Source organism: Temnothorax nylanderi, unplaced genomic scaffold, assembly GCF_030848795.1.
Source record: "Temnothorax nylanderi isolate EJ_2023f unplaced genomic scaffold, tnyl_v1.0 TNYL_tig0030_pilon, whole genome shotgun sequence".
In the NCBI taxonomy this organism is placed as follows: domain Eukaryota; kingdom Metazoa; phylum Arthropoda; class Insecta; order Hymenoptera; family Formicidae; genus Temnothorax; species Temnothorax nylanderi.
In genome coordinates, this window is record NW_027249092.1 from 253,769 (window position 1) to 280,426 (window position 26,658).

The 26,658-nt window shown below is 32.6% G+C and overlaps 1 protein-coding gene across 6 annotated transcripts in view; it reads right to left on the bottom strand.

Moving 5' to 3' along the window:
- LOC139770474 (uncharacterized) overlaps positions 1-26,658 on the bottom strand; it is a 72,850-nt gene that overhangs the window by 42,526 nt on the left and 3,666 nt on the right. For all 6 annotated transcript variants that reach the window (XM_071702449.1, XM_071702446.1, XM_071702447.1 and 3 more), the window contains one exon: positions 22,385-22,597. In XM_071702449.1, the coding sequence (XP_071558550.1) occupies positions 22,385-22,412 (28 nt within the window). In that variant the 5' untranslated portion in view covers positions 22,413-22,597. The remainder of the gene's footprint in view (positions 1-22,384; positions 22,598-26,658) is intronic.

Below are 26,658 nucleotides of genomic sequence, written 5' to 3' on the forward strand. Positions count from 1 at the left end.
TTCAAAATTATAATGTATTGTAATTGGAAAATTAATATATCCTTTGTAAACTTTCGAGTTTTCTTTAAATTAATAAATCGCAATGGGGAATTTGGAACAAATAATTAACTGCTTAGACGCATTAGTGTAGTAAACTTTGCGGGTTGATCTGCGCTCACGAATCGAGTTTTGTTGGATGGAAGTAGATGAAGTTGTGGCGACATAAAAATTTTACTTGAAAGTTTTCGGAGCCGGTGAATTTTTGATGCCAGCATGCTACATCTCAACCTACATTCAGCTATATATCGCTGACAAACGTGATAAAACCCGTATGACATATAAGTAGCGCTTCACATGCTTCATAAGTCTATAGATTGCATATGCAAAATTATGGAAGATGTATCAATAAATATTTGTTTTGATAAGCAGTTTAATTTCTTTGTTAAATGGCAATATTATTCTATTTTTTCACGGATTTAAATAAGATCTTTTTCGAATAATAAATTCATGAAATGCTGTATTTACTTATATATCATATATTATTGCATATTATCATGTCATCAAAGAAAAATTAATTTGACAAGTTGTTTTCGACTTCTCAGTAGATAAACTTGTTCTTTCTATGACAGACCACATTTTTTATTTTGATCAATGATAATACTCAGAAGACGAAGCATGTGCAATAAAAAGTCGACGAATATTCCGACGTAAAAAAGAAGAAAATTGCACTGATCATATATAATGTACACGGAAATGTTCTGCTGGAATAGGTCTAAAAGATAGATGGACTCTGTGTATGCGTATACTTACGCACTACTCATTTTTCTTATATCATAAGACTGTCACTCGAAATTGATCGATGTTGAGACCACTAAATTCTTATATCGGAGAAACGCTTGCTGAATAATAGGAACAGTGACCTAGGCAAGCAAACGATTCTAATATACTGTGTCTTGCAAAAAATATAGTTTGTATACCGCATTATTTATAATATACATTAGGATTAAATATAAAGTTTGAATTGAAAATAGCTATATGCTTCAGGCTATGAATATGTCTCGCTAGAATACAAGCCACAGATCAAATCATATAAGAATGCATAGACATGGAAGAAATCTTTTGAAGAATACTATTAAAACCGCAAAATGGAGCGTATAGAAGACGATAGGAAGACTTGAGCCTCGAATCTTAAGCTTGTCTCTAATCCTCACGGCTTTGTCTTCGTGAATGGTGAAAGCTCGAATGTCTTCGCCAGTTCTGCCAGATTCTACCAGATTTTTCTACACGTACACACATCTACATGTATATTTACTCTTCAAAGGTACATTCTATGTGCATTCTATTCTATAATATATGTTGAGTACCATAGAGAGAGAAAGAGAGAGAGAGAGAGAGAGAGAGAGAGAGAGAGAGAGAGAGAGAGAGAGAGAGAGAGAGAGAGAGAGAGAGATATCACACTTCCTTCTTTTACTTATTTATCTGCTTTATCTGATGCAACTTTAATATTTCATATGTTGTAGATAATTTCAAAAAGGTTTAATCTTAAGTTCATCAATGCTTTTAATAATAAGATTTTATTATAAAATTTTATATACTCCTTTTAAACACGATATTTAAAAGGATGCCACGATATTGCAACAAATGTCTGTTGCAACTGCATTTATTTATTCTATTTTCTGCATATTCTTCATTATATTACATTTTAATTTAAAGATTAACATATTTCCCAGTTTTGTAAAATATAAGTTAAAAATATTAAAACATTAAGGTTACATCTCCTGCAATAATATCATGTAATATTCTAAATCTATTAATAAACGCAACAAACAGATCTTACAATTAGTCAATACTAAATGAGTGAAGTAATACAATTTCTCATATGCATATGAGAAGTATCCACTCAATTTATTGGCTCGCACTGCATGAATTTATCAGTAATTTAATTTCTCAAGTTTCTAGCAAGGGACTTGGTTTGAAATCACAATTAGAAACTTGCGGCGGCGATTACACCGAAACTTGGCTGAAACTACGATGTGTTCGACCTGATCATCTGACTTTGGGGATAATTGAACGAGGATCGAATATCGCGATATCGATATTCGTGTTTTCTGGAGATGATATAACTATGTATATAAGATACAGAAATCATTTTTCTATGCTGGATTCTGTCAGGGATAATAAAGAAAAATATATCGTTGCGCATGTCAATATCTGACAAATATAAAAATATATATAAATCTTAAATTCATTTTTTGCGAACAGCATATAATAACTGCCAGAATGGACAAAAGCATATTTTCAAGATGCAAAATATTTAGTTAAAATTTAAAACTAATCATTACTTATGTAAATTTTTGATTTAAAAAATGGCTAATTTTATTTACACAGCATAAAAGAATGAAAATATTAAAATTTAAGCAATATGTTCTCTGTATGTTTTATTGCAGTTAAACATTTTCACGTGAATAATATCAGAAATGATAAATTTCTGCAGATATATTAATATTAATTATCATAATTATCATAATTATACATTTATAATCTATTAATATTAAAGAATTATTATTAATTCGTTCAGGACGGATGATATACATACCACTGGAGAAATCATATTTTTAGGACGGAACTGACAGAAATATACATTAATCTTATTAATATAATTACTGTTTGTAAACCTAAATCAATACAATTCGTTATTATTGTCGGCTGAAACACTGTATATTACATCTCATTAAAATTCGCAAGGAATTGACAGACAAATCTCGAAATTGTCAGATATATTAGTCGACGATGCAACATTATTAATTAATCACGTTAAATCCGATGGCGCCACTTCTACGGCAATCTGCGTCGTTAGCCAAGTCGTTTCTCAACTTGTTGATTTAATTCGCTAATCCGCAGCGGTTCAATTAACTAATTCGCCGGCGCGCAGAGCTGGATTTTCATGCGGACGAATTAGGCACGCGGATTCGGCGAGTCCGCTAATCAAATTAGCATACATACTATCACAGATAATCACCATGTCGCGATAGCGGCGATGTCCATTCGGTGTAATGGATTGGGAGCAACAACCTTTATCAAGATGTCACGTCACTGAGAACAATGCCGATTCTGATTCCACTTTCTATCATGGTAACGATATTGTCTGAACAGTAGACAAAATAATAATACGTTAAAAACTTTAAATCCGAGCTCGATTCAACTAAGATGCACAGATTTTATCAACAATTTTTTCATTTAATTCAAAAATTTGAAGCAAAAATGAAGAGAACCATTATTACTTTAGCAAAGATATTATAACTCGGAAAATTTTAATTATTAAGAAAAATCTGTAAAAAAATTAATAATTTGTTGACTGGTACATAACGCGATTTAACTCTAAAAGCTTTTAAATATTTAATAAATATTCAATTTAATATATTTTTTCTATTATTTCCATTTAAAGTTTAATATTTATAGTTTTAAAGTTATTTGAAGCACGTTACATTTGTCAGATTATGACGATTGATATCATATTTCAAAATAAATAACAAATCTGCAGCTATGGATAGTAGACAATGAATGGACCTCCCGAAGTTTGCGCGATTTGATTTACCCTTCCAAAGATTGGCAAGTTATCAAAATCCGAAAGGTTCATAAATTTCTCATCATTCAAGTAGATCCGTTCAAGTTTCTTCAGACTGCGTGCCTGTACCGTCATCCATGCAGCTGGCATCGACAATATCTTTCAAGCAGTCGGTGAAACTTTTTGTTACTCGAGGAAAGATTGCTCAAAGGAGAGACGTTTGATTCGACCTTGGCCACTTTTCAAGAAAATATATTCTTCATTTTTCACCCGAAAAAGCGCTTCTCCAGATATCGGTTTGTATGCATGCATAATGTACTCTACTACTTATATATCGAAATCAGATCAAGGAAAAAAAATCACAATTTTTTTAAAGTTACAAGATTGGAAAGAATATAATAAAAAATAAAAGTATTATACTTTTGCAGCCGCATTGCAGTCTTGATTTAACCTCAGGATACCTGCTGGGATAGTTTCTCTGGAGAATTTTTATCGAGGAAAGAGAAAACGTGTTCGGACGCGTGTTCATGATTAAAACTTTAAATTTTAAAAACGATTTGACATATATCTATAATATCTGATATAAAAGATATAATATGAATTTAAACATAAAGAAAGAGATATGATACGATATTGAGATTAATATGTCCTAAAATAAATTAATGTTTGACTGCACAATAAAAATTGATGTTTTGTATACATATGTGTACGTAATCTAGTATGTAAGCCGGTTAACGTATTCTGGAATACGAATCGGGAATCTTCTTTAGATTTGAGAGTACCGATTATTCGCTTTCCAACTTACGTGAATCTCATAGCGTATCCTCGAAATGCAACGGCGCGGGCGCGGCGTTGTTATTGGAGAATATAATTTATCGGAATGCACCGGTTAAAGTAAGTAGAGTAGGAAATTTCGAGATACATAAATTCCCTTCTGGAGAGAGGCTATTTTCGATTGACCTGAATACGTATTATCTCAGAGAAATAAGTCTATAATCCGGTCAATCGTGCACACTCGCGTGCACATAACCTCTGAAATTCTGAACAAAAATATTTCCACAATATTCGCTACTTTCGTTATTTTTACACACACACACACACACACACACACACACACACACACACACACACACACACACACACACACACACACACTTCAATATTTCTTCAATATTTTATATTCAACACTATTAATTTACCTTTAACAGCAAAGAATTTTATCAAAATATTATCGTACTCTTTCAGAAAAGATTTAATAAACTGGATAATAAATTATATATTGTTACTTTTCATATTAAAAACAGTATAAACAGCTCATTATTTATACGCCGGAAGCAGTTTCCATAAATTTCTTTGCTTATCTTGTAATAGAGCCAAAGAAAAACATATGTTAGAGACTGTAATTGTCATTGGCTTGCTGCATGTACTTCCTTGAGAAATGAGTAAGAATGCCCTCGGGGGCGGAGAGAGAGAGGAAGAGAATGCGAAGCTAGAGAGTGACTTTGGCTAGTTTCCAGAAGGCATAGACTCGAGAGATTCGCCAATGGAATCGTGGCTTGGAAGAGTGGTTAGAGTTATGGAACTGGATGCAGGTGTTTTAGATCCCACGAGACACTCCGGAGCTTGGTTATCCGTACAATCTCCCCCTCTTTTGATACGTGATCGGTGGTGTATCATAAAATACGTCAACTGATACAATCCGCTTTTATTAAATCACCATAATCTGTTTTGTACATTTCTGATCTAGGAGCGATGTATCACGATGTAAATACGAGTGCTCAAAAAGCAGAGTTTTTTGAAAGAGAAAAAGAGAATTCGTACTAGCTTCCCTATAAATTATTTGTTTTCTTAATATGAATAAATATTGATTATAAAAAAATGCTAAACCTTACAGCTTTAAAATTCGACAGCAAAAGGATAAAAAGTTATTTCATAGACCACTGGTCTATAGGTGGTCACAGGAGTGACAGGTGAGCCACAAGGACGAATGAATGAGTGCTGTGGAAATTGGTCTCACGAGTCCTCTGACCGCACTTTCTACAGAATTCATTTGCAATTTCATATAATCTGACTTCCTGAATATATCTTCCTGATATATTCTAGTTAAAATATTGAGAAGTTAAAATAACAGCATAAATAATTTTAAATATGTTTGAAAAAATAATATTCAAAGTTTAAAATTCAAATAATTAAAAAAACTTAAAAGGTAATAATTTTTACAGTCAATAGCCAATCATTTTTTAAATAAAATGTAAGTCATCTTATATTGCTTTCAACTTCTCAATTAATATAGCTGTATTAATTGGATTATTTCAGTATTTTACGTGTCTATACAAACTGCTCTAAATTAATTACGTTTGCTAAAAAGGATGCTGTTTCTACATTGAACAACTAAATTATTTAATTTTTCTTAAATAAAAAAAGCGAAATAGTAATGATCTTTAGGTAATAAATAATTAAAGAAACAAATGTTTTTTTAATTTAGTTACTGTTTATGTTAAAACTTTAAAAATTATGAAAATGACATTTTGATTTAATTTTAGTAGAAAGAAAAAGAGTGAGAGAGATTTGTCGAATTAATTAGTTTTAAATGCAATGAAGCGCAGTAAAGATAGATTAATGGAAAGATAATTGTACCAAGTGTAAAAGTATAATTTAGGTTGGATACGGACGAGAAATAAATAAAAAATTTAAATTTTGTAGCGACCATTACATTGAACATCCTATGCAGATGGAATGACATGAAAATATTCTCGGCACGTTTTCGCTGAAGCACGAGCGATGGATGGGATATTCTCGATGAAAAAAGTACGAGCGGGAAGGAAGGAAGAGAAGTGAATGTAAAATGTTCATTATAAAGTCTTTAGGGACCAAAAAATAAATGACAAGAATAGCCTTGCCTAAATATGCATTGTGAAGTATAAAATGTAGCTGCGTTTCTGTACACGTAAGCCATTTAATTATAATTTATGTTTATATGGCGCTATATCATAATATCATTACATTCGAGTGTTCGAGATGTCTATATTCGTAACTGCGATAGTTACAGTTACAACAAAAATTTTGACAGAAAAGTAGTCCTACCTAATATATCGCACCCCGATAAGAATACTGTCACAACTAAAAAAAATTTCAATTTTGAGTTAAACCCATAAAAAGTATGCCTAAAAAGTTATTTACGTATTATAATAGTGTTACAAGTCTATATGCAAAAATCGCTGCACGGGACAGAAATGTCGTAATTTCTTTAAACCGGTTATGTTGTGGTTTCCTGGATGAAAAGTGTCATAAGTGAATTGACAAGTTAATCGTAGTAAACCTCTTCAAGAAACAGTTTACGTTTCATTATAACAAATAGTTCCTGATTATAGAGTAAACAAATAGTTCTGGCCATTAAAGCCAAAATATGCGTCAGTACAAACTGAGATGCTAGATTCACGCAAATCGGCTAGCGTCTCACCCATATATCCGTAAATGCGGCTTTCTCGGGCGCATTTATTTAAAAATAAAAAAAAACAATGTTTATCGCCAGAACCCTTCCTAGAACTCATGTAGAACTATAGATCTTTTAAAATCTGACAAATACTGCACCGGAAACTTTCGCAGGACAAAGTGAGACGCTGCGTAAACCTATAGCGTCTCAGTTTGTACTGACGCGTTTTTTGGCTTTAATGGCCAGAACTATTTATTTACTCTATCAGGAACTATAGAACTATTGAAAATAAAGCCAGGACTCTCAATAATTAAGCAATTTTCTATACGAAATAATATGCCAGCTTCACACACACTATACGTTATGCCGAGGATATATTACACGAGAAGAATAAGAGGGTTACGTATGAGTTGTCCAGATCGAATCTGTCAATTTTCATCTAGATGTACATATACGTAATTACTTTACAGAGTCGCTTATATTATCGAACGAGGAACGAACACGAGCTCGGGTGGCGCGTGAAGACATATATTCGCTGCTGGCGAATGGATTCCATAATGACATGCCGCGTGGTAAACTAGGACATCTAATTATACTCGAGGGCCCGCCACTCGCGCGAGCAACGTTGAGCCGCCCCTGGAATGATCCTACTTCTCTCCTAGAAACACATGCCGTGGCGAAGTATCCCCATCGTCTCGAGGATCACTGCCAAGCGATAGCGTGCGCTTTCACGTGACGAAAACGAGCGGAAGATCGCACTTGGCGTGAGATTATCCCCCAGGATATAATATCGGTCCGCGAGAACTCCCGAAAATAAGTCTTTTCTTTTTTTACTTTGACCATTTTCTTGCTAAAAAATATCTAATTTTTTTTGTTCTTCTTTCCAACTTTATCTTATCTTTAATCATTATGTTTTCCCGGGGAGCACAGGATTAAGCCAAAAATTTCTGACAGCTTTTAAGTAAACAGTAATTAAAAAAAAATTAATTATATTATGGAAAATAGAAAATAATATTGAATTTCGAGCGATAAAGCAGCCACCAATATTCTCATCTTGCTCAAATTGCTCATGACGTTAAGTTTATCAATATCGATAAACCTTTAGAAAAGCCTCAATTATGTGCCGATTATACCAAATATATTCATACAGCCGCAGTTATGTGTAAAATACAGCTAATTCTTTTTTAACAAAGACCATGTTTGAAATCATTAGAGATAAGTTTTTAATTTTGAACTTTAAGTACTTCGGCAATAAAAATTGAAATTGAAATAACAATCTTCGTGAATTAAGTTAAAATCCAATTAAAATTAAACATTTATTAAAAAAAAATTTTATTATTTGTTTATACCCATGTGAAGATTTATTCGTTAAAGCTTTTCAATGCACACATGCAAATAAAATGAGTGATAATCGTTCTCCTTTTGTGTGTCGTATAATTATACTTCGTACTTCTCTATAATTTGCAAATAAGGCATCTACAATTCCGCAAATATTTGCACATATAAATTTCGCATGGAGAATGGGAGATTCGAGCGTCGTGCACGTCGGTTGTTAAATGAAACAACGAACAGGACATACCGCTATTTGAACGACGCCTATCATTCATGCGTAAGGAATAAACATAAAAAATTTAGCGAACGTTTCTCAGGGGTAGTTACAAGACGAAATAATTTATTAATAGTTGCGTGTGTCCCGTATATCATGGCACGTTTTTGTAAGAGGATATTTTTCTCCGTTTCCGTCTGTCTCCGGGATTTTCTGTATACACACAGAGAGAACATATTAGCGTACGCGGTGATGTTTCGTTGATTCAATTATAGTTCGCCGCAGAGCGGGATAAAATCTAATTTTCGTAATAACGTTCATCTCTTTCTGCTGAACTCACTCTCTGTGACATATCCTGCGCGTTCGTATTCCGGACCATTCTATTCAAAACTATGCGAGCGGCGATAAATTATCTCGAAACGAGCAACAATATTCGCCACATGAGCCATAATTTTGCCCGCACTTAATGCTATCCAGGTACTGACCCCTCCAAGCGGTAAACTCGTAGGGATTAATTGTCGCAATACCAACGTTGGTATATGAGAAGTATGAGTAAATATTAAATTCACATTATATTAAATTTATATATTCTAACCCTAATTATATATATATATATATATATATATATGACGTCTCATAACTTGTATAACCTTCTAATGACTGATTCTTCGAGAAATTTGAAAGTTTTTTTAAAATGTCTGAATATTCGTAGTATTAAGATTATAAATAATAGAAGAAAAAAAATTCTTTTGCAAATTAAGCTTTAGAAATGCAAACAGATCATAGAATTATATATATTTTGATTTTAATTTCAAGCTTTTAATTTCTTGTTTAAAAAGATCTAATTAAATATTTACTGTAAATCTCTTTCATATTTTAGCTACAAAAAAATTAATACCTATAATTCGTTTCCTCATCTCTCTACTTCATGCTAGGTTAACTTCGAATTTGTCTGCAAGTGTTCGAATAAATTCTCGATAATTCCGAACGATCCTGCTCCCAAAATAGCAGCTTAGGCAATGGTTCCCCAAGAGAGATCTTAAGTTACATTAGTTGGTTGTAGTTCGTGCAAATGGTACCTATAGGTATACTCGGTTTGCGATTCTTCTGTTGTATATGTAGCGCACGAAGATATCTATATCTATAAAACGAGAAATTTCTCTATGCTTCTTTCGTTTGTGGTTAATTTAGTACCACGTATACACGTATCCACATATCACTATCATATCGATCAATTTCGTAAGCGTTGTGTTCTCATCTTAGAAGATTTCAAAAATTAATATACACAGGTACCTACATATAATATTTTTCTCAAGAATCAATTATTAAATATAAGAAATAAAATTCGGGTTGTATCTCAATTTTATCTGAGTTTCCCAATTATATTGCAATTGTAAATACAAGTTTGATTCTTAAGATTTATTTATAAAATTATAAAATTTAACAATATCATGTATCAAGACAGTTTTCATTTCAGTTCTTTAGCAGAAATGCAACTGTAAATATCTAAATGTGTATTAAACAGAAGAAGAGTGACGTGCTTATGTCTCATTGAGTCGGAGCGTAAAGATATATAGCGTAAAATACATAGGGATGTGTGATATTTAAGCACGCAGTCATAATTGGGCTGCGACAAAACGAAACTGCGTCCGTGCTGCAATTTTTTCGCAGATTAAACGAAACTGGAGACAAAAGGCTTTTAGCCTTTCAACTGGTTGTCAGCCGCTTGGAAAATTATGGCGCAAAATTATTTATGGCGCCTTTTACGATCCATTTTTTACACATTTTTAAGTCTGCTAGTAACACCGCTTTCAACAAATATCCTGTTTCAAAACTCGAAACAAAATTTTGCTTTTATTTTTATATGCAAGTCTATTTTATAATATATAATTTATAATTGTATAATAATTTATTAAATATCTTACAGAAGTAAGATTAATTGGAGATATATTAATAAATAAAATATGTTTTGTAAAAAAATATATCAACTTAGCCTATTAACAATCCAATGCCCACATACTTAATTTATTCAAAATTTTTATTTTGATACTGTTGCATACGGAAATAATAAGAATATTTTTTTCAAAAATGGTTAGTTTTATTTTCATAAAATACTTAAAATATCATGATCATTATTTTTCGTAAGATTTTACTTTTGTAATTGCACAGTATATCATTAAAATGGTGAAAAATGCGTTATGTAACGCTTTATTTTGTGTTCACACAAGCAAATTTGAGAACTTTACACGATTTGTAAAAACGCAAAAAAAAACGCGCACTATTGCAACATAGGAAAACCATAGAGGTAATATTATGCGTATTTTGTTTAGTAAACATTTTTTTATAAATCATTACTTGTTCCTAAATAAAGTCTGGATTAATAAATAATAATTTTTTAAATATAACAACAGCGTTTATTCGCGGTGATATTGTAACATTACTGGAGTAAACGTCTGGCTGTAATATCGATTAATTACAATTCAAGCTCGCAAATGTTCGGTTGAACTATTATACCTAATTAATATATTATTTATCTGAGCAAATTATATAATATTGATAATTATGCCGCCTTTTATCAAATTTCAATTATACAAGTTGACGATGCAACGCAGATTAATTAATGAAAACTTACCACTGAATATATATCGATATCTCCATATTATATATGTATAAAATTATTTCAACATTATAAAATGTTTAATGTAGAATATCCATTTATATAATTAAAATGTAAAAATTGGAACAGGGGGAGAGAGAGAGAGAGAGAGAGAGAGAGAGAGAGAGAGAGAGAGAGAGAGAGAGAGAGAGAGAGAGAGAGAGAGAGAGAGAGAGAGAGAGAGAGAGAGAGAGAAAAAGAAGGGGGGAATGAGAGAGAAAGTTGAATATTAATCATAAAATCGATACTGAAATAAAAACATCAAAACATGTTTAATTTGACTGTACAAAATCTTTAATGATTAATAGTATCAGATATTTCACGAAAACATTTTAGACAATGTAAAACATGCAATACGTTAAAAATATCTTGTCGTGATAAATTGAAAGAACTGAACTATTATTTCAGTCGTTATTTTTCAAGAGTCCTTTGTACTTAAAACCAAATACTTTCAACAGTCGACTTTTATAAACTGACAATATGCTATGCATACATTAACATATTTCTTCAGCTTGATGTGCTTTTAAAAACGCAACTGTAGAGCCCCTTAGTGACAAAGAATTTTCTAAGAGTTACCTGTGGCCTCTTCTCTCGAAAACTGTTTAAAATAATTACCAGGATTATATTTATCAAAATAATATACAAGATGTTCTACTGTCGGCCAGCTTTACTTCTTGACAATAAATGTTTTGTTTAATTTGGAGTCAATTATTCTTTGACAAAAACAATTTTTATTTTCAAAAGAATAGATGTTGATGATAATAGTGACAATAATAGTATACTTATAGCAATGACTATTATCCTCTTTTTATTTAATATATCATATCTAATCAGGCAGATATAAAATCATAAGTGAAGTACGAGTAAAGTCAAATAGTCATATTGCGTTAATGTTCTCCAATTTACAAATAAATTTGTCTGTTTCTATGGCAACATTTTTTGAATATAAAGATTTATCTCATATAATTCAATAAAATATACTATTTGTTTGAGAAAGTATGTATCAAAACTGCGTATGTCAGCGAATGGAAGAATATATAATAAACAGCTTCGTTTTAAAAGATGAATCTGATAATAGTCTATTACGAGCCAATATCTCGTAATTTTCGAAATACGGATGGAATAGCATAATTTTATTTCTGGTATAATTAGTTAATTAGTTTTTGCGGCAAATTTTGAAGTTTGGCATACTTAATTAAAAGAAATTCTTGAAAGTAAATTATAAGTGCCTGATAATCGAACGTGTAGACTCGACACAGGAGATATGAATAAAGATAAAGTTCAGGAACTAGCTATTTCGAAGTTAAGAATCCGCGATAATCGTATTGTCGAATAATGTTAATATTCATTTTGGACAATTCCAAATCCGTGCTGCGATCACTCCAGGGAAATCCTTGTAGTTCGAGTGGTTAAAACGGTTTCAGGCCAGAAATGAACCCGAGTGGAATTAGATAGCCGGTGTTATCGTCCGAAAAAGCCGACATAATAGTCGGAAAACGCGAAGGAACTCGTATATTAAATCAGAAAGTTCTGACACGGCAGACTACTTTCGGCTGCTACGGCCGTAATCACGTTTGCGTAAATGGATTGTCCCTATTACATTTCGTAATTGAGCACGAAATCGTAATTGTTACGGTAATCTTCGTGAGCAAATTCGCGTATTACGTACGTATGGTAAGGCAAGAAAGGTGATACGCTATAACATGTATTCGACCGATATAAAATATAAAAGTTTACACATTAATTGCTCCCGGATTATATTAAAATGTCTAAATGTCGATTTGCGGGATTCTTCCTCAACCGAAATGGGATATTCAATTCGCGGAATACCGAACGTAAAAATTCATGTTTCAAATCCATTAGCCTTTCTGTTTCATTGTACCTGTATCGATCCGCGGTACAAAGCGCAGTTAATCTACGTCCTATTCTGCTTGTCGACGAAGTTTGCCATTTATCGTAGCCCGGGTTAAATTCAAATGACTTTCTGGGTCACCTTGGACGCGAAAGGACGTTTCGCGACGATCGTCGGCGATAATTTCTTTCCTTTTTTTTTTCTTTTAGTTTTATGCCGCCGCCGTTTTCCTTCATTCCGTCATTGTGCATTAATACGTTGAAAAACGCACATTGAGTTCGGCTGATCTCATTGCCTGCTTGTTCTTATATTCTTTGTCCTTGTTCCTCACGGTCCTTACTCCTTTCATCGAAATAGGTTTAAGAGGAGAACCTCGAAGTGAGCTTTAAGACGGCTTATTGCGGCGGTCGACATGAAAAGAATCGAGTGTTTCGTGACGAGGCGAGAAGGAACGAAACAAGACGAAAAAGAAATACTGCTTTTGTCTACTAATATTTCATGTTTGTGAAGTTTCATCCTTTTAAATTAAACAGACGAAATAAATATATCTCAAATTTTCTACCTAAATATCTTTAGATATTATTTGATTAGTTCTCTAAAATTTTCTTTGACAGCACAAATGCAATAATAAAAAACATTGTTAAAAGCATTTTAGAAATAACAAATATGCCTCAGAAGTTAATTAAAATTATTCTTTCGTAATTTTGTGTATAATCCGTATTACACGAAATTAGCATTTCCTATAAAGACAATATTTTTGTATGTCGCCGTAAATTAAAGTTTTAACAAAACTCTATAACTACGTACGTAGCAGCATTATCAATAACGAGCATTGAAATGAGGCGAATATTGATTAAAACTCTTTGAAAGGCTTTATTTTAAAATAAGATTAAAATATGTGCGAGAAAAAGGAAAAGAGATAAAGAGATAAAGAGAGAAAGAAAGAAAGAAAAGAATATTCATGCTGTCGCTAATTCACATCCGTTAGCGCGTCTCTAATTAACATGACCTATTAAATGCTTTCAAGCGTGGATAATACCATCATGTGACATACTCTGCTACATTATCGTTTATATGTATATATGTATGTATATTCGATTATTTCCATATTTAAATTATCATTTACAACTAATCCTTCACAAATTGGCTGAACATTTGGGAAATCCTATGTATGTTATTAATTTCGTTTCGTATATATATTATAATTATAGCATACGTCAATATACATATGTTTAATACGTCTAGCTGTTGCATAGGGATGAAAATCCCCGAAAATCACAGGATAACCGAGAAGAAAATCATTTGTAAAAAAAAAACAAATTAAATGTATAGAGTAATTTATTTTTGTATAAAATTTGGCCTAAAAAAAAAACAGAAAATTAGAAGAAAAGTAGTCAAGAAAACTCCCATTTTTAACACACTCGAGACTAATTGTTATTTTAACATTGTATAATACTTCTCTCATACTTGTTTTCATGTTACATGATTTTAATCTTTAATACAACATTCAATTTTAATAAGATAAGCAATTTTGTAATAAAAATACAGTCTACTTATTTGTGTGCAAAATTCAAGTTCTAATTTATATGTATATTACCATATTAGAGTTATTAGAATTAATATTTATGTATTTACAGTATGAAGATATGTATTTCGTTCGAAAATTTTGCAGTAAATGCTAGTAATTAGTCAAATTAATGTCTTCGTATTTAGTTAGTCTTGATTCTATGCGTTTTCTCTCTCTCTCTCTCTCTCTCTCTCTCTCTCTCTCTCTCTCTCTCTCTCAAAGAAATGGGGAAACCATTCGTCTGTCTCTCTGTCTGTACTATATTGCGTTACCCTTCTTTCGTTCGAAATCACATTTGCGTCGACATTGAATTGTTCTGCCATAACGCTTATCCATCAAACTACCTTCTTATTTGCCATCTTATTCGCCATCAGATCCAATGAAAAGATACCTTCAGCAGATTTCATTCTGCTGTTTCGCTGACATTTCTTCCTATGATTGAGAAGAAGGATAAAAGAAAGAAGGACCCCAATGAGAGAGACAGAGGAGGGAAAGGAAGATTAAGCGAAAAGTGATGCGAATGAGAATGAGAAAGGAAAGAGGAGCGACGTAAAAGAATTGTACTGGCCAGGCAAAGATCTTTGCGAAGCAGAAGAGAGCAGAAGAGACAGGGGTGTCCTGGTGTATTTTTAACGTGGCTTATCTGGCCGAAGAACGAGCAACTAAACAACATACGAGGGGAGAAAGGGGCTGATTTAAAAGCCTCAGTGACTCTCAATTTGCACATCGTACCTAGCAAAACCAAACAAGCTAACAAGTACACCAATTTCAAGCATTTTAGGCAGCATTTTCCATATTTATATGTGTCTTATAAATTTGCAACGCTACATAGCTGTTATTGCAAAATATTTCAAAGAGAATATTCTTTTACGCCGCCAATTACTCTCGCAAACTGCGGCGAGCTAGAAGCGAGATCGGTCGATCGTTTAAAATTCCAGCGATGCGCGGCTGCTAAAAATAATATTGACACATAGTAGCGCTAATAGCGCTAATATGCTTTTCGGTTATAACATTTTAATTCGACAGATGATGCGCGCGGCTCGAGTTTCTGTTTTAGTTTCAACTTCGGGCTATATACGATCGGATCTCGGTTCGAGTTGACTCACTGTTAGGTGATTTCGGGAGGGGATCCTATTTGCTATTCGTGTATAACTATCTATCGCTATCAGTTACCCGACAAACTATGTAAATTCGACTATGCTGTAATAATTTTTTTTATCTGCACCAAATTACGTTTTATACATACGCGACCTATGGCGCTGATAATAAAAATAAAACTCAGTTGAAAAAGTTTCCATAATTCTCAATCTGTTTCGAGAAGTGAATTAATGCGATGCGTTTCATATCGCAATCGTTTCTTATTTTAACGTATTTCACAATCTCGGCTTCTCATGTAACTTTTATATGCACATATTTTTGCATTTTTGCAATATATACGAATATTTCCCATTCCTAATAAATTTTGATTAACATTACATAATAGGACAAAATTTCAAATTAATTTTACGAATATATATATATATATGTATAGAAATGCTTTTGCAAATAACTTTAACAGCAATTTTTTAACAACATACAAATAATAATCTAATTTATCTATGTTTGATTCTATGTACATGAATATACATTTATTTATAAATAAATAGCTTTCAGTTTGCAGCACTCATTGCATCCTCTGAAGTTAACGTGATTAATAGATTGCTGCATCTCCAGCAACGTATATTACATTTTATATCAGTATTCCCAATATTGCGACGTCAATAAAACGAATGCAAATGATGGAGTAAGCTCCATCGTGAACCTTAATTATAATTGTGGCAACACGCAGTTGACAAACAATCAAAATTTTGGTTCTAGAATTCCCGAGAGAATTCCTATCCGACTTTGGTTCACAGCGACAAATGTAACATGATTTTCTTATGCCGTGATTTAACAATTAACTATTCTTTTGAAAAAGTATACAAAAAGTTTCAAATTCGATAACTTTTCACTTTTAAATTACAATAAGTATAAATACTTTGTATAATATTATTATATATCAGTATAAATACTATTGTAATTTGAAATCACTTTCAAGTTACAATAAGTATAAATACTATTATGTTCTAGACATAGACTATTGAGAATCCTCACAAATAGTTCGAGAAATTAAAGTAAATTAAACAAACGGCTTTTAGTTCTTATGATCATTCTTAATATTAAATATGCTTTCTTGACAATTATTCATAAGCATTATGATGACAATTAATATGATCAGAATCTTACTATAAATTTGAATTGTATTTTTCAACCTATATGCTTGTGTATTTTATAGTGTCGAGAGTTTTTACACGTATAATAAGAGGCCGACGTTCCTCTATGAGGAATATTAATCGAAAATTGTAACGCGGTAATTAAGTCGCAAAGTTTGACAACTTTAAATAACTTCGTGGTATTTTACAGGAATTTCCAATAGAGGGAGATATATATATATATATATATATATATATATATGCAATTAAAATATCCTTTATCGAAAAAATCTGGAAATGTTCAATAAATATTTGGAATAAGAGAATATATATTCAAAGTAATATTAAAAATTCCTATTTTATTATTTCATAATTCTTACACAAAAAGGAAAGAGAGAAAGAAACAGAGAGTCAAATAAAGTGGTTGGTCCAAATGTGGCCCCCAGTTTATATGCTCTACTTGGTTCTTCTTTTGAAAGCATTCGTCGTCCAAATAAATGATTAACTTATGCACAAAAATATGATCGATAAATTTAATGCAACGAAATCGGATACAAAATATTCTAGATAATAACGATACTCAATCGTTAATCATCGAAAATTGGTTCACCAAGTGATGACATTCAACTCGAACGATGTGTATGTGTTAGGATTGCATAACATATCATCGTATTTGACAATTCAAGTTTTAACATTTTTCTATTCTATTGTTTTCTTGGAATTCTCTTCCAAGCAGCTTTTGATATATTCGGCAACTTCATGTACAGACGAAAAAGAAGTTCCCTCGGTCTATTATCAACGAATTTCACGCCTCGTCGATCGTCTCTGCGATTTCGCTGCCGTGTGCCTGTCGACGAAGAAGGCATTTCGGTTTCCTTTTAACGATCCGATGCACCTGAAGCCGCTTAGTTCATTTCCTTTATCAGATTTCCTAACTCACTTCTTTCCGCTGATAAAGCTGAGCCGAGTTTGATTCCTGTTGCGAACAAGATCTTGATCGCAATCTCTTGTCGGATATTTTCAACAATTAAATCTAAATCTTTCGTTATATTATTTTACCTGTATTATACTGCGTACGACCAAATGATGTATCATAAGAGAAATATAATACGGGTATATTGAAGAGAACATATATACGGATATCAAAAGAGAATTATCTCATAGAAGTTAATCGTACAAACGTGCAGACGGATGAAAAGAGGCACTTGAGTACGTACTTCCGTCTGTAAGGTCATTGGAAAATGAAGTAAGAATTCAAATGCACATTTTCATAAAGGAGAGACTGTTATAATGATATACTAAAAAAGTTTCACTTGTGAAAGTATTTCAGAATATCATTCAGCGTGATTCAATACTCTGGATTTGCAAGTAAAAGAACATGCAAAGATAAAAATAAGCTTGTTTTAAAATAATGTTTTTTAATACTGCAATAAAAAATAAGATGTTTAAAAGCAAGCTTATACAAGTGCTATTATTGAAGAACACTTATTGCAAATGTGCAAATCGGCGATTGTCAAAAGATCGAAAATTGTATTTTAGAGGTTTTCCCCTAATTGAGATGTCGAATTCCAAACATCAAATCAATGAAGAGAGAACTTAGCACAGTTTCAATATTCTGTAAAATTTTCTGACTTTGAGCTATGCTAGAACATTTTACGTAAGTGCTGACTCCGCTGTTAATTTCCCAGACAGCTGACTGCATCGACTGATATGATCGATGAGCACGATGAAAGAAAGCTCATGAATACGGTGTAGAGAATTATCGAGAAACGATTTTAATACTGTAATAACATTATTCTATCACGAATTTCATCAACCAATACTGATTGGACCATTCCAATGGTATAACCACGTCTTCGATATATCGTCTTTTTTATATCGTAATAATATTCTGTAATTGTTTTGATAATATTACGCCATTGCTTTATTTTAATTAAACAAAACGTACCCATAGCTTCATTTACGCAAAACATATTTATCAATTTTTATTTCCTACTGTTAATAATTTTTCTAAAATTTCACGTGATTCACGATATTACGATTCCAAATTCAATTTTTAATTCGTGTAAACATGGAGATAAACATTTCAGACACTTTTTCTTCCTATTAGATAAAAACGACTGACTGCGTCTTTGCTCGAGCAAGTACTGGGATAAGTTTTCAGTTTGTTCCTATAACTTTATAGATTTCATAAGTAGATTACATACCCTATTTGTGATTCTGCGATCAATAGACAGAATAAACATGACCTGGATGAGACCGGAAAATTTCAGACTATAATCCAACTGTTGAAGACAATAAGAGTAACGTTCTGTAACATTCTATTTTTTCCTTGGTATAAATTTATCGAATTCACTGGAGCACGCGGATAGAATGTGCGATAATTTATTGACATCCGTTGTTAGTCTGATATAAAAACGTTATTGCACATATAATTGGTTTCGTGTTCAGTGATTTTATTTATAAATAAAATGATGTACGTACAATATTTACATGTACTTTAAGCTCATACTGTCGGAAGTTTAAAAAAGAGGATTAAAATGCTGATAGCAATATTAGCTTCAATCGTGACCTATGTTTCTTTAATGAAAACATTTTTCACGGTACAAATCCAATTTTTTAATTGCATATAAATTGGAGGTATTAATTTTCATGTCATAATGAAAATGCGTAATAAAAGTTTTTCAAAGCATTTATCTTAACTGTGCTTATGTCAATTATATTAAAATGTTCATTGTTACTTCATTTAAAAATAAAGGCACTTTTTGTTATATAGAAAAATTTAATTTAGTATTATATGAACTAATTTGTATGTACGAATATTATAAATTTCGGAATTTTTTGCCAAAAATATAACTTTAAAAATATTCAAATACAATAATAAGACTGCGACACAATTAGAAGAGTAGCAAGATAAGAAATTTACACATGTTCAAATTATTTATTAAATACTTTTTGTGATTATTATTCGTTTATAGAAAACAAATAAACAAATTATCGATTTCGATAGTCCGAACAAGCGTAAATATACATTTTTTAAATATATGCGCATGTACATGTGAATATTAAATTTTAAGACTATACACTGAGAGAAATGTTGAAGAAAGTTTTGTTGAAACAACCAAAATTTTGTTACTGTAACAAAATTTTGGTTAATTTTGGTTGTTTCAACAAAACATTTTTGTTATTGTAACAAAATTTGGTAGTTTCAACAAAACATTTCTCTCAGTGTATATATATATAGTAATCCATACGTGGCGCGTAATAGAAATCGTTTTTCGGTAATTTGTATGCGGAATTTGTCCGCAAACGCGTTTGCCATGAGCGGGTTGCCGATTTGCATAGAACGGATATTCGCAAGCGTTCGTGCTTGGGGGGCGCCGAATTTGCAAATCTCTCCACGCGCCGAACTTCAGATCCGAAAGGAGCTTTTTGCTCTGTCAATTCCACAGGTTACCTCTCGCGAGTTTCGCAGAGTTTCATAGTCGGTGTCGTTTGACGATCGATACTTGAGGGGAGACAAATGGAACATAGATGAACACGCGAGCCTGCGTGTGGAGAAAAGCTACTGCTATCTGCTCGCGGGAACGCGAAGAAATCAGTATTCGTGAAGGCATCTGCGACGGAATTTCGGTATCGTGTAGGAGACACGTTTACCTCTCCGTTTGTTTCTGAATTCTTTAAATCGTCGAGACGTCAACGTGTTCGCGTAGAATTCGGGCGATGATTGATCACTGATCAGATCAATGATCAGATTGTCTCGGAGATATCTCAAGAATGCGAATCAAGTGCGGACTTTACGCTTGTATCGCGTGCCGCGTGCGTAACATCGCGAATATTGACAAGAACTTTAATCAGCAGAGCTGTCGCTTTTCTTCTAAGATATCAATTGATAATTTCACTTTTATTTACTGAAAGGGAGGTGGCTTTACGACTGTTTCGGTAGATCCGCATTAGAGTCATTATCATTGTAGATCCGCGTCAATCGTTACGGCAAGCAGCAGCGACAAGAGGGTAAATACCAAAGTTCAAGGGGAGATCGCATCGGAGCAAGAAAGGGTCTTAGTGCCTCCCCACGAGAAAAGCTGTAGGGCAGGTGAATAAAGGCGAAAGGGAACAAATGACGGATAGAGAAAGCCGTAGGCATGTCTATCGAGTCAATGCATGGCAACCACTAGAAGAACAATGAGTCCTAAATACCGCCGACTCCGCCCCGACGTTGATCGCTAGTCGTCCGCATTCCTTTCCCCTTTCCCCTGACATTTTCCGCTGACAATTCCGCAGTTTGCGGCACGATTGAGGCAGATCATTTCTTCAACGTTACGATAGCGATTTGAGAATATCGATATGCCGCGCCGTGCACAGAAAAATATCATTTCACATATACTTAGTACACGTATATTTTTAAAGAATTTCGAACATCCTTCTAGAATAGATCCAGGATGTTGCATCGGTTGAAAGAGCGACAAGCTTTAGAGTCAAGAGTTATTTTGCCACATATTGTGGTAACATCAACGTTTATTCAAATAGAAGCACCGACGTTTCACTTTTACACTGGATTTTACCATATGCGGTTTCTCTTTGCCTGTCAAAATACGTGGTCGTACTTTCTGAGTGAGCAAATACGCGGATTTCTCGTTATTTTGTAAGACTTATAGATATGCTTTACAATTCTTTGAGAATGTTGATTAACGCGATGTCTGTTTGAGACTTGGTTGCAAATTTATTTTGATTCAAAGGATTCGAAAGTGCCTGTCTTCTTCACTTTTCGGTGTGCTTGAGCACCGAAAGTTATCGATAAGAAGCCTCCTCCTCTTGTTGCCGTATAATTAAACACGGTGTACGATGACGAAACATCCTCTTTTGTTTCATTAGCTACGTTTATAGTCACGGAATGGAATCGGGAACAGAGCGATGGAAGATAAAGAAGTGAATCGACCAATATTGCCCCAGTAACATACTTGTTCTCACTATTACAATGATTTTATCTTGCTGTACCCCCTCCTCTCTCTCTCTCTCTCTCTCTCTCTCTCTCTCTCTCTCTCTCTGTATGTATACTTCTAATTAAAACTTTTTTAACAAGAGTTTTAACCAAGTAAATTGTACTTGGAAGCATAATTATTATAAACATAATGAAAGATTTGAACTAAATCCTTTGTAAAATATTATGTTATAATTTTCCTATATATAAGAATCCTTATAGGAATCCTAGTTTTGTAACAATCAATTCAAAATTTTATCAAAATTGTCACTCCAAAATTTTTTTCTATGTATAAGTATAACCCAATGATGTTATAATAATCAACAGTAATAACATAACTTTAGTCATTATTTTTCTAGAATTTATCTCATTATTTTTGTACAGCTTTGCATGATGGAGTAGTGTACCTTGTGTAAGAAAATAAATTTTTCAACCGTAGAGAAATGTTAAAGTTAACCCATGATATCAAAAAAATTTTGCCTACAATTTATGAAACGTATAAAAATTACATATAAAAATTGTGATATTCTGCAGGTGAGCAGAAACGCGTTCAACGCGACGTATTCCGTCATACCTTGTTTCGTGGATGTGGCAGTCGGCATCGATGTGAGCTGCGACGGGATGCCGGCTCTATCAGTGGCAGTGATAGCCCACGGCCGAGTCTCGTGCCTCTTCGTGGACCTCCTCGTCGTCGTCGTCGTCTTCAGGACGAGCCACTAGCCTGGTAGTCATCTCCACCACAACGACGGCCAGTCGGTCATCGTCCAACGACCAAGATACGTACGCTCTAAAGACACAAAAAAATTTTCCGTCAAAACATATAAGTGCAGTAACAGTGACTAAAAAATGTATATTAATTTACATCATGACAGACTGCTTAACATAAACATGAGAATTATATAGTTATATTTAGAATTGATGTCAACTCTATTTTCTTCAGAAACTGTACGAAAGCTCATACAAGTAAGCGTAGTCGTTACTGTAATATTTATATATAAAGACGCGGGGCTATACACGATTATCTGTGGCTATAACTTCCTTCTTATGAACAACTTGATTGAGCTATTGCCTATCTACAATAGAGAATTGGTCGACCGATGTGAAAACTTACAGATGTTACATGGACTGTTTAAAAAACTGCTTTATAGAGCAATTTCATGCATTTAAAAGTTTATTCAAGCCTAATTGCATTTTTTCATAATAAAAAACATTACTTTTACAAAGTTGAATAATTTATTTATATATACGCGAAAGAATTTTTATCGCTGCAAACTTAAGTCCCTACGGCGGATACAAAGCACGTTCTTTTAATTAAGAATGGATTACGCGAGATTAACCTATTTAATAAATATAAAATAGATAACAATTTATTTTATTGTGCTAAACTTTAAGTTCAACACCTACAATAGCGAAAATCATCGATGGTCGTGAAAAGGTTTTTACCGCGTCGGAGAACAAAAGTTTGTTTTACTAGTGCTTGAAGCGTTAAACCTTAATGACAATTTCTTGTTCGCTTATGAAGTTAGAATCAACTTTTTTACTATCCACAGAACTAAAATGGCCGTTCACAATATGCTCGACTCGCATCTGCTTAGTAAAACATTTTAAGCATTTTTTTTTATAAAGAAAAAGAAAAGCGGATATTTATAATAAATGTAATATTCGTTGCAAACTTATGTATACATATTTTATATTAAATATTGTTGCTTAGAAAATAATATTACGTAATTAATTATATTTTTAAAGATTCTAATATCAAAAATTGCGTTTAAACTTTATTATTGTTTAAATATCAAATAAGATAGCTTTAGTTTTACAAGTATAGTTAAAATAATACATGCACTTTCTCTATTTTACATTAAATACAATGTTTTTTTTATTAATTTCAGGATTAATAATATCTTTTGTAATAATTTCTTGAAATAATTGTGAAATTAAACAATATGAAACGTACGTTGTCTTCTTTTATTATATGCGATTACTGCTCATGTGTCAACGTGATTGTCGTTATCTCTCCTTTTTTAAATCAAAACATTAACGTGGAATACATGTCTAAAGATTTAATCCTACGGAATAGATGTGATGGCTCAGTAACCTCGAATGGTGGCACGGCAGAAATGGCATCGAAAATTTTCGTGTCGCGGCAGAAATTGCATTCCTCCCTCCTCTCATCTGTGATCTTCTACGGCCATTTCAATTTCGCGGGTATTCCCTGTTCCGGGAGATACGATCGATTGACGCGTCATAGAAAAATAGCAGCATGCGATTCACAAATTTTCCCGTTTGTGCCTATGCACGTTCCACATTTTATGACTGCGCTATTCAAGGCGTATCTACATCGAACTAAAATTCGTCCGTAATTTTAGAGACAAAAATGAGAAAACAGCCTACCTCTACGATGTAGGTGTTAAAGATTAGAACTAAAATCTTGGATACAAAAAAGATTTAGATGATATTTCATCTCTTGGTATTAACGATTTCCACCGAAAGCTCAATTCTTAATTATATGTAATGTAATTATATATCTGTAATAAAGATTAGCTTATATAATCTTTATATGTTTTACATGTTATGCATTGAAAAGCAACTATTATTTATTATTTTTTCCTTCGTGCGTAGTCTCTTCTTGAGAGATTTTTTACTCTCCGTAATATCACTATAACGATCGCTATACAGTAAAACGTGCAACTACATGTCATGCATTTGCATAACGGAATTCAATAGAACTGACGCATCGCGCTCCGTAGATATTACAAATTGATATACTTGATGGATGTGTATCTATATGTTCACAGTGACAAGATGATGGTGTATAATGACGGTAATAGAGGTATAACGCACTGTCACAAATATTAAAACTCGTCTATGACTTCATAAATCGGTGATTAAGTGTACAGGCGACAGTATGAAGCCTGAATTCCATCGTGTCAACTGACGTGAAAAACTTTCCAAGTAGAGATTGACATTCAATCATGTATCAACGATATTTTTAAAAAGCATTTTCCGACAGTGACTTTTTCAAAGTCCGCTTGCGCTTGAAAATCGCGAGATTAGAAAGGGAAAAAAGTAATAAAGGGTATAAATTATTCGATCAATTTTAAGAAAACTGAGAAAAGAAGCAAATGATTACAAAGTTTTTCTTTCACAAAAACTTTGTAATCATTTATGCTTAATTTTGTTTTTATTTGTCAATATTAATTATTTTGAGCATTATTTAAATATTAAATACACATTTCTGTCCTGTTCAATTAAACTTAAATGAAAAATTAGATTTGGCTATCTGTTTGTCGATGCTTGATTGTCTAAAATCTTTCAATTTTTGATGTTGATTCTGTAATTGATGTTTTCTAATTTATTCTCTCTAGTAGCTATGATCAAAAAACATAATTCTTCTATATCGTATATTTGCGCGTATATATATGTATTTTTTACTTTGTTTCCTATTTATTTATTTTTTATTCGTTATTTGGTAAATTTGTTGAAACTGGCGTGCACAATTTCTCTCTCTCTCTCTCTCTCTCTCTCTCTCTCTCTCTCTCTCTCTCTCTCTCTCTCTCTCTCTCTCTCTCTCTCTCTCTCTCTCTTTCATATTGATCTTCTCGCCAATTACTCAGTTACTAGTAAGCGAGATGTCATTATATCGGATATGTTTCACGCAATATGTCTCACGCATTTCGTTAGTAAGATCTAGACGGAGACATAGATGTTCGGAATAGCGTGAAAGCTATCGAGAGGACGGTTCTATCAAATAATGATCGTTTGTCCTTCCATAGAATAGAGTAAGTCACCATATTGTTTCCTCTGATACGATAAAATGATTAACGTTATTACATAGAATTATGTCATTCATGAAAAACTTAATTAAAAATCTGAATGTTAATTATCGGTGCATTAAAAAGTCATTAGAATTCTCAAATATTTGTGTTGCATCAAAAAAATTTCTCTTCTTTGATGTGACAGAATTTGAATAAGTTGATGATAAATATATGTCAATTATCTCTCGGTATAATGAAATTAAGAGTAGACAAAGTAAGTATAATAGTGTAGATAGATTTATATTAAATCTTTCTAATCAATAAATTCTTCGATTCCGCAATAAATATTCCAATAATCTGTTTCCAATAAGTTTGAAAGTAGACCGATATCGACGTACTTTTAAATAGGCGTAAAAAGATTTATTTAGCGAAAAATGTATAGTATTATAGAAATAATTTTTTTTACAAGATAGAGAAATTAGTTCCACGAATTTGCCATTAAAAACAAATGAAGGAAATATTGCCGGTAATACATTAGAGAGAAGACCATTGTTTGTTATCTTTCAGTTATTTTTAGTGAGAGATAAAAACAGTTATTTTAAAACACCATCGGGACGACTAGATAGCTCGGAATATGAGCTTATTGCACGGTTATTGGATAAAAATGAGTCGGAGCTCGATCGAAAGAAAAATCCAAGGAACTGCTGTAAGATAGAACTGCGCTACCGTAGTATTTATTGTGAAAGGGGGTTTTGTCCGGAAAAATTGAGATCTCTGAAAATAGATCTCATTTAGCCGTTATTGCGAATATTAGATGTCTATATTTCTTCTCTCATTTTGTGATAACATTACTTTACTAAATAAAGCTTTTGCCATAATCAAAGTAAAATTAAAAAAAAATTAGATAATTCCGTCCATTTTACTTGAAAGTAGTACCAAATTTATCAACAAAGAATATTCTACGTATAATAAAAATCATACTAGACAAATTATTTGTCTACTTGCGTATAGCAAAATGAATTTCAAATAAGATTCATTGTGAAATAATTATAGGAGATATTTTGTGGATAGTATTTTCTTTATCAGTTTTTCT